This window comes from Podarcis cretensis (genome assembly GCF_951804945.1).
Source record: "Podarcis cretensis genome assembly, chromosome: 6".
Lineage (NCBI taxonomy): Eukaryota > Metazoa > Chordata > Lepidosauria > Squamata > Lacertidae > Podarcis > Podarcis cretensis.
This window is the reverse complement of record NC_137175.1, coordinates 41,703,390-41,713,189: the sequence shown is the minus strand read 5'-3', so window position 1 is coordinate 41,713,189 and position 9,800 is coordinate 41,703,390. Positions and strand designations below refer to the sequence as shown.

The 9,800-nt window shown below is 39.4% G+C and overlaps 1 protein-coding gene across 6 annotated transcripts in view; it reads left to right on the top strand.

Annotated features, from left to right (window-relative positions):
* Window positions 1-9,800, top strand: part of SRGAP2 (SLIT-ROBO Rho GTPase activating protein 2) — a 215,113-nt gene that overhangs the window by 1,841 nt on the left and 203,472 nt on the right. For 5 of the 6 annotated variants that reach the window (XM_079978969.1, XM_079978967.1, XM_079978968.1 and 2 more), the window contains exon 2: window positions 1,019-1,589. The exons of the other annotated variant lie outside the window; for it this stretch is intronic. In XM_079978969.1, coding sequence (XP_079835095.1) covers window positions 1,523-1,589 — 67 coding nt within the window. In that variant the 5' untranslated portion in view covers window positions 1,019-1,522. The remainder of the gene's footprint in view (window positions 1-1,018; window positions 1,590-9,800) is intronic. 6 annotated transcript variants of the gene reach the window in all.

Genomic DNA, 9,800 nt, shown 5'->3' with positions numbered 1-9,800 from the left:
AGGTTTTAGTGATTTCTCTTTGTATTTCAGGGAGGGCTTTAAATGTGTTTGCATAGTTACTTCACAGCTGGTGATAGAATGTGCTAGCACTGGGCAGAAATATGCCAGATTTCGATTGTGTTTTCATGCTGTAGCTCTTCATCTTAACTCCAGTTGCTTGGGAATAAACCCCATTGAATTTAGTAGGATTTACACCAGAGTAGACATGCTTAGGATTACACTGTTATTCCTTCGTCAGTGAGCCATTACCATTTCCTGTCTGCTGGCCACATTGTTTCTCTCTTTGGATGTGGATCCAGGTTTTTCGAATCCCCTTTTCTTTACATTTGCTGCCAACAGTAGCTTGTAATTCAGAAAAAGAAGTTTTGTCCTTACTTTCCTCTGCTTGCATCTCTCTTGCACATACTGCTCTATTTCCCCAGGCTCCACATCAGCTTTGATGTCTACAGCAGATACATGTATCCCTCCCTCCCTCCCTCCCTCTTTAATTTGCCAGCGTTTTGGGGTTCAATCCTCTAAAATTAACAATGATGATAATAAAAAAAATACCTAAATCTGGTCTGTTGGCTGGACCAAGATCTGCAGCTTTAGCTACACCAAAGGGGATTAGTCTTGTTTATACAATGGCTTGTGGATTCATTTTTGAGCTCCTGTAGTTCAAGTAATTTGAGGATTTGGGTCTGACTTCCCTTTTTAGTATATCATATTGCTCTGTCTCCAGTTGCTGTTTAAACTAACAAGAGGGAACACAAAACTGCTTTTGCAGGGGCTGTTTTCCTTTGTCTCCCCATCTCCCTATTTTCTTGGATTTAGGAGGTTCTAATGATATTAACCCCATCCCCCCAGCTCTCTACCTAAAATGTAACTATTGTACCCTTTTCTTCAATTGGAGGCATTTTTTTATGCTGCAGTTTGAGTAGCTTGCATTTGTACTTTGCATTTCTAGCTTTCAGTCACATTTGTTGTTTTGTATATGCCTGTAACTGGTTGAGAGTCAATTACGTATTTGAATTTGCAGGCAGTTGAACTGAAGAAAGTGACTTTGGAGCTTTCATCTCTTCTACCATTTGGGATTTAATTTGCATCATCTCTGGCTCTATAAAAAGAAAAAGAAAAAGTCAAACCCACACACAACATGTTGTTGCGCAGAAAGACTTCCACTCCCTGGCTGTGCTATTAATGTTAGCAATCAGGAAAAGCCTTTGGGGGCTGCAGATTCTCTGTAGTCTGATGCTGCTGCTGCTGCTGCCGCCACCGCCACCACCACTGCTGCTAAGGGTTTTGGTGCAGGGAATCCAAACTGCTGCCTTTTCTGTCCGCTGAGCTCTTCACATCTGCATGTCTCTGCTGCTCACACACACTCCATCTCCCACCCTCTCTCCATGGACTGATTGCTGTTGAGGGAAGACGAGCCTGGCCAAGTGATTGTTTTTGGGAGGAACGCAAATTGCATTTATTTTGTCGTATTTTGGAGGATCTGCTCTGAGGATAATCTTTTTTTTGCTGGGGGGGGAAGGAAAACATGACGTCGCCAGCGAAATTCAAAAAGGATAAGGAGATAATAGCTGAATATGACACTCAAGTCAAAGGTAAGCATATATATATATATTCTTTAATGTGAACATGGTGTGTTTCTGTGTGTGTGTTTCAGACTGCAGTTGCATATGCAGGCGCTCATGCTACATTTTTGGGTGTGGAAGGGGAAAGCATTTGCAGATCGCCAGGAATTTGCAGTGCTTCTCTATAGTGCAATGTTAGAAGGGATCGACAGTGATTGTTGCTTCTTTGGGTGGGTTCTTGGTGTATCCACCCCACTATCTTTTTTATATCTAGCTTTCATTTTATGGCACTTTTTTGCTTGCGAGTAGGCTAGAGGAATATAGAACATACATTTGTATTTTAAAAAAATCAATTTTGATTGTAAATGCCCCCTCCCCCTGGGGAAATGTATGTATTAGCCTAAGAAGCTTTGTTGAATTTCAGCTTAGAGGAGCTCTTTTACAGCTGTATGCACCAAAAGGCTTTCCCTCTTCATCACCGCCTTCTGTGTGTGCCTGTTCCACACACCTCTGGCAGCTGGTTGCAGTGCCCTTCAATTGAAACTGCATATATTCAATGATAAAGTGTTTTGGTGATTCTGTGCTCTTTTTGCAAGATGTCCATTAAAGGCTGTTCTATGTTTGCAATGGCAACAACTTGATAGGCGTGCTCCATGCAAAAAATACCTTGGTGACATTAGGCAAGTGGGTTTGGTTTCACATCCTCACATGTCCTGAGTGACACAGTTAGGAGACGCTTGCCTAACCCTTTTGTGTCTGCAGAGTTTTCAGCATTACTTCATACATGTGTTCATAGTGAGACCTCATTTCTGCACGTGTATAGCCTGACACAATGCTTCTTGATAGGGGAACTTTGAAGTAGTCATTTTAATGAGAAGTCCTTGATCTGCTTGACTGTGTAGGATGGCATGAGAGAGTGATTTTGAGTTTGTGGAAAATTAACTGGCTTCTAATTGTGAACTACATGTGCTCAAGGGCTTTTCTGCTCTCATTTAAGTAATTGCAGAGCTATTGTGGATTCGTCGCCTCTTGATATGATATGATCTGAGAGAGATCACTGTCTTCACCATGTTTTAACATACAAAAAGCAAGACTTTTTTTTTAATAGGTTCTGCTGCTTGGACTAAATATGGCTTTTTAATAAAAGTGTTCTGGGATTCCTGGGTTGGAGGCAGTAGCCAGTGAAAGCATTTTTGTCTTCCACTCCTCCCCCCCCCCAATGGTAATGTAATCTTTTGCTTGGCCAAGCTAGCAACCAAGGTTTTAGGAATTCCAATAGCCAACAGGAGGCATTGATTCAGAAAAGCATGGTATCCATCCAGCAATAGATTGCTGTCTGGGCTGGAAGAGTAGGTGGTCTTAAAAATGCAGTTTTCCAAATATATGTAGAGACTTGGATTTCCTTTGTTTCAGGATACAGCAGGGAGGGTTCCCTCTTCCAGCTTGTTGAAACAATGCAAAAGGCATTTGTTCTGTTCTTAGTGACTCAACCTACTGCTCAAGTATTGTAGCTTCCATTCTACATGGTGGTCTGTATTTAGGGAAAGGATTTCAGGTATGCAGGAAAAAAAGAAAAGTCTGCTTATTTTAGCAGTCTGTTTGCAGTTGTAGTGGTAAATAGAGCTTGGCATTTGGATAGGAACTCTGATTAAAAAGTATTGTTACTTTTTCTTTTTTAAGAAAACCACTGCTGTTTCAGCATGGTTTAAAGTGAAGCTCTGTCCTCTGCTGCTAAAATATTTTAAATTCTTATTAAAAATTTTGATTTTGAACATGGGACTAAATCATGCACATTAAACCTTTCCATGTATGCAGTCCTCTAACACTGAATGAGTAATGCCAATAGGGGAAATGTTATTGGTGGGTGGTAGGATGTTGGAGGGGGAAAACAACAACACCTGGCCCAGTCATTGCAACTGCTGGACAGCCTCTCTCTGTTTTGAGTCTACAGGACACTGACCACGTGCTTTCCTTATTTCTTGAGCTCTGTTGGAAATTATGGGCAAGACCATTTTTAATAGTGAACACAACTTGGGAAACAGGATTTCTTTTCAGCAGAGTCTTAGAGCACTGCCAAGTTTTACAACAAATACTCAAATGGTGGTGTTTTTATATTGCAAACCACCCTGTGATCCTCTGATGAAAGGCGGTATAGACATTTAATAAATAGTAGTAGTAATAAAAATAATAATAACATTCATGGAATAGTTACATCTCTTCTGATGAGAGATGCTGTTCTATGGAAAACAGACTGGTAGCTCCTCTTAGCATGGCTCTAGCAATTTCAAGGAATTACCTGGACCTGAGTAGCCACTTCCAAAATGTCATCCTATGCAAGGCAAGAGGAGAGAGCTGTCCGACTGTGTTCTCTGCCTGTTTCAAACATACATAGACTTTTCCTTCCCTTTTTCTTTTTGCTAGAGTTTGGGCAAATGGGCTGGTTCCCCAGGAAGAATGGTGAATCACTACTTTCCTATGTTAGTTTGTTTCCTCCACCTGCAATTCTTCACTTTTCTTATACCGTAGTTCTATACTTTGATGCATCAATTTACAGTGGTAACTTAGTTTGTTCTTAAACCAAAGCATTATTAAACCAAGGTGTCCTTTCCCATAGCAGCTGGGGACTCAATTTACAAATGGAACACACTCAACAGGAAGTGGAACATGTTCTGCTTCCAAGGCAAAGTTCACAAACCAAAACACCTACTTGCGGGTTTGCAGCGTTCTTAATACAAGTTGTTCATAAACTAAGCTGTTCTTAAACCAAAGTACTCGAACTAATCCACGGTCATTCAGAAACCTATACCCCTTCTTTTAGGATTAGATTTCTTAGACAACATGCCATTCAGGTGCAGCATTTTTCTTGAGATTGCTTCCCTATTAGAATATTGTGATGCTAATACAGTGGTACCTCGGGTTGCATATGCTTCAGGTTACAGACTCCACTAACCCAGAAATAGTACCTCGAGTTAAGAACTTTGCTTCAGGATGAGAACAGAAATTGTGCTCCAGCGGCGCAGCGGGAGGCCCCATTAGCTAAAGTGGTGCTTCAGGTTAAGAACAGTTTCAGGTTAAGAATGGACTTCCGGAACAAATTAAGCATGTAACCAGAGGTACCACTGTATCAAACAATCCAAATTTTCTAGTATCTCGTGAAGTGTGTGTGTGTAAAACTCAGGAGTCTGGCAGACATTTCTTGAAGGGAAAGAGTCATAGAACTAAGTGGACAAGTGAGAGGAGGGATCATGTTCTTGCTGGCTTCCTTCCAGGTAATTGAGAGCTGTCATAGTTTAAGCTTCTTTGAACATCTTCCAATGAGTGGTTACTTCTCATGAAAGCAAAGTACTCTGCTTATGCTCATGAATGCTCTTCATAGTATTACCTGATTGGCAACTCAGTCACCAGACCAAATTTTAAGGTTCTAGGGCACCTTGATTTCTGCTTTTCTGTCTGGTGGTAAGGAGCTTTTTATCATATGGTTGAACTGAAAAAATCAGAAGTGGTTTGTTTGGGTTCTTTTGTCATTGTGGAAAAACATGTTGCAATTAAAGTATACATGTGAAGTTTATTGTGATGGTTAATTAGTGGAGGAAAACCACTGTTTTTACTGATGTGTGAATATTTCACATTAATACCTTGCGTTAGTGAGCTATCAAGATGTCAGACTCTACAAATGAAACCTCAAGTTCTAGTAGCTTTTTTGAAACTACCTTACTAAAACCTTAACATAAATGCTCTATCAGTTGGAATACATGGTAGCTAACCACTTACTTGCACAATTGATATTACTGAAAGTCAGAGGCTTCTATCTGCTGGTTAGCTGTAAACTTAGGGAGTATAAGAGGTGTGAGCTATGTACATTACAACAGATGTTGTATGAGAAACTCCAAGCTTTCTCTGTTACATTGATGATCATGAATATTTTTGCAGCTGTTGAAGTGTAAACCCATCTATGGCTTGTTAACCCATCTATCACTGTAATTCTGGGATGTCCTGTGTCATGGAAGACTGTGATTAAAAATACATGGTGTATTGGATGATGGAATATGTTGAATAGCTGAAATGGGAGCCAGGAAGGAGAATGTTGTATTTCTTTGAAGATAAAGAGTTCCGCAAAGCTAGAAGGGAGAGAACCATCACTTCCATATGGAACCCTCAATAATACGAGTTCCTTGTTCTGTCTGAATGCAACCACAGATCCATCTATTCAGCACTTTATTCCTTTTCTTCAGTGTTTCCTTGCTTGATAATTTTTGTTTTTATGTGATCTTTCACATGAAATAAAATCCACTTCTAGAAAACTAGTAGAAGTTTATTGCTCTTTCCTGATTTAATTGCTCCCAAAAAAAATTCAATTTGTAACCCTGTGAACCCAGAAAAAAAGAATGTTTTGCACTTTAATATTCTCATGGTTTTTATGGATCATGCCTCTGCTGCTTACGTTATGAAATTTTGGGTGGTATTCTGGCACACAGTTCTTTCCACTATTTTCTTGGGGGAACAGAAGCGCACATGCGCATAAAGGGTGGTGACATATCCTATATCCGTTGTTGTGTCAAACCATGCCCACTGGTATGAATGAAACTGAGCATGGCATGGTGCTATATCAATCAGAAAGCTACAGCTCCCTCACACAACAGGTAACGCAGCATAAAAGGAATGTTAGAAATTGGGACAGAAGTGCTAGCATTATAACCAGGACAATTAACTCAATAAACACCATGTGTAAATGAATGAACCCTGTATTTGTTATACCACCAAGCTATGCGTGATGGTATGATTTCCATGAATGCTTCTTGGACTGTCTTAAGAGTCATGGGTGTAGTCACGATTTTTGTTGGGGGGGGCAGAACCTCAGTTAGCTATGTATTTATATTGAGTTTTATTGATTTGGGGGGGACAGCTGCCCCCCTTGTCTATGCCCAGGTTAAGAGTACCACTATTATTTGTGGCTTAATTGTGTTAATGGAAGGTGGCGCTGAAAGCATACTGGTGCAAGTAGATAAATAGGTACCGCGGCGGTCGGAAGGTAAACGGCATTTCTGCGTGCTCTTGCCTCCGTCACGGTGTTCCGTTGCACCAGATGCGGTTTAGTCATGCTAGCTACATGACCTCGAAAGCTGCCTGTGGACAAATGCCGACTCCCTCGGCCTGAAGTGAGATGAACACTGCACCCCATAGTTGCCTTTGACTGGACTTAACTGTCCAGGGGTCCTTTACCTTTTTACCTAATGCCATCTAGATACACTGGGATTAAGGACAAATAACCAGGATGCTACACTTCCTTTCCCACCTCACATTCTGATTAATTGTTACATTTAATTGATTTCCTTAAAGGTGGAGTAAATTCTTGACTGTTGGCATGTTTTTACTGCAGGGATAATTTACCTTTGGGGGGGGGGAGCTGGAAGAAAGCTTCCAGCAAACCTAAGCAATTTAGTGAAGTTCCTATGAAAGCTCAAACTAATCTGTACAATGGGGATGAAAATGGTGTACAGGATAAACTTGGTCACCCATTCAGTCTGCTTGACACTTCTTCAAACTTTTATAAGTGAGGCTTAGTGCAGCAGAAATTCAATTATTGTTACAAATATTCACTTTTCAACCATAGTTAGAAGGGTTTAACAAACTAGTTTGGGCTAATGTTGTTGAGCATTAATACATACATACACACATAATTTTATTTGTATGCTGGCCTTCCACATTTCAGATCATGCTAAGGAGGCTTACAACATGAAGAAGTACACTATTGCAGCATTACCAAAGTAGTCACAAACAATAAATAAAACATCAAAAAACACACAACCAAACTGAACAATTTCCACATAAATCACAAGATCTAAAGTAAAGATACAAAAAACCAATGGCAACAAACCCCCATCAACAAAAGCCCCCAGCCCTGATGTAGATATACAGTAATTCATTGCTACCAGCTGCCTGATAAAACATACTTGATGATGGTAGGATATAGAATGGGGTCTGGGGAACACTGTGCTCATCGATGGTGCACAAACATTTTTCTTGGAAGAGCCAATAATAGCATAAGCATCAAGAAGTTTAAGGAAATGGTTTAATAATTAAATTCAACCAGACGCCCAAAGCTTTAAGCAGACATGTGTGAAAAGAGGACTTATTGAATAGAAATTAAGCATAAAGCTTACTCTTGAAACTTTCTATATTTAAAAAAAAAACAATTCCAGATGTTCAACTTTGAAACAACACACAACAGTTTGCTTTCATGCTTCATAAAAGAAAACATGCTTCATTTCTGGATTTCACTTCAGTGTGGAAATATATATAAAAAACTCATGTAATTAAACATTAATTTAACACCAGTACTATGCTAAAGCTAATTAATGGTTGCTTTTGTTAGTTATTTGAAACATGATAACCAAAGCAACTGACTTTGCAAGTAGTATCTCTGAAGGCAATAGGATTTCCCCCATGCATGTTATTTTCGGACTTCTGTAGAAGTTTTGTTCAAGTTTCACTTCTTAGGATTCTTACAGATAAAGAGATAAGTTACTGGCAACTTTGTGCATTAGTAGCACAAACAATTTGTGGTTAGAAATCTCATTTATTTTCAAAAGGAAATCCCACACCCCTAAAGGGTTGAGCTTAGTAATGCCACTTCTCAAAATTAGAGTGTTGTGTGTTTCGTCACTTTTAATAATCGCTTGTGGCCTTGAAATTTGGCATCTGAAACTAGTTTTATGGGAGTGAATAATTCTTTGTATGAGATGCAGGGTGGTGCAAAGTACAAGATTCTTTAAGAAGCGAATGTAAAATGATCTTGTGTTTACAAGAATTATAATTGTTTGGGAGTGAAATCTGGAATCATGATGTTACAACACTAGTATGTAGTCTGTGGTATGTCTAGATAACAAGAGAGGGAGAGCTTGGTTAGAAGAGGTAAAATGAGCTGACAACTTGTCATTTCTTATGCAGTGCTAGAAGGCAAAAGCAAATATATATGTAAATGTGAAACTGAGGGGGAGCAGACTTCCCTAAAGTGGTTACAATGAGGGCTATTATATGATCTGGTACATGGCTGCTTTGTATGCTGCTACACATTCCTTCAGGAACACTATGGATGGGTCACGCTTCTGAGAAGATAGTTACTCAGCTTTGTGGAGAACATGGCCTGTGGCAGGAGGGCATCATACTGGGGAAATTAGAAACAATCCCTTAGAAGGGATCCATCTCCCCTGAAAGGTGTGATTATATAGACTATATTTCTCTGAGTGGGCAATGGTGTTCTCATAATGGAATGCAACCATTTGGAACACACGAGTGATGGGCATGTAGACTTAATGGAAACTTGCCTGCCTGGTGTGAAGGTAGGATGATGGCATTAGTGGTGCTAAGTTTGGTAAGATGTTGAACTCTACAGTCTCCAAGGTGTCATTATTTACAGATATGCTACCTGGTCCACTTGCAGTGCAAGCTAGACAGGAGAGTTGCAGGGCCTCAGTGATCAGAGTCAGATGTCATATTCCCAGTCCAACAAATAAAGGTTGGTCTGGAATTTGAAGAAACAATGGCATCTAGCCTTCCTCCTTACAGTTTCTTGTGGTGTGTGAACCAGGAAAGTTAAGTGTTCCCAACAAACAAAAGAGTGCAAATCACTTGTCACTAATGCTCCATTTGTGACATGTGTTCCGATTTTCTTCAGATGCCACTAAGGTACTTCTACTCTTGATTTGTAGTACTTAACTGGGATCTGAACAATTTATTTTATAACTATAAAAAATGGAACTTGAGAAAAGAGAGCCTGTTGACTTGAACCAACTTGCGTTTCACTGTAGAAATTGCAAGAAAGTCTTTAACTGAATAAGTAGGTTTAACTTTTTTCCAAGAAGGGATTTTGATCTTTAGAAAAAGAGCATTGAAAACTGTGATGAAATTTAGTGAGTGGCATTAATTTTAAGATTCTTTTCATATTAGAGGATTCCACTGCCTTATTTATTCAAAAGTGGTATTTTCCTATCTCTGTTTGGGCATGTATTTTCATGCAAATTATAATCACAGGAACCTAACAATTTACAGATGTCTGAGCTTATGATTAAATGGTAGCAATTCTTACCTAAAAATTAGAGTTGATGTGGTAGAACAAGATATACTATTTTTTCTGAAACCATTTTATCTTTAACCTTCTGGATAAATATAACTTTATTGATGGTATGATCATGAATCTCTGAACAGTTTGTCCAGTAGCATACGAATCAATGCCCTTTTTGG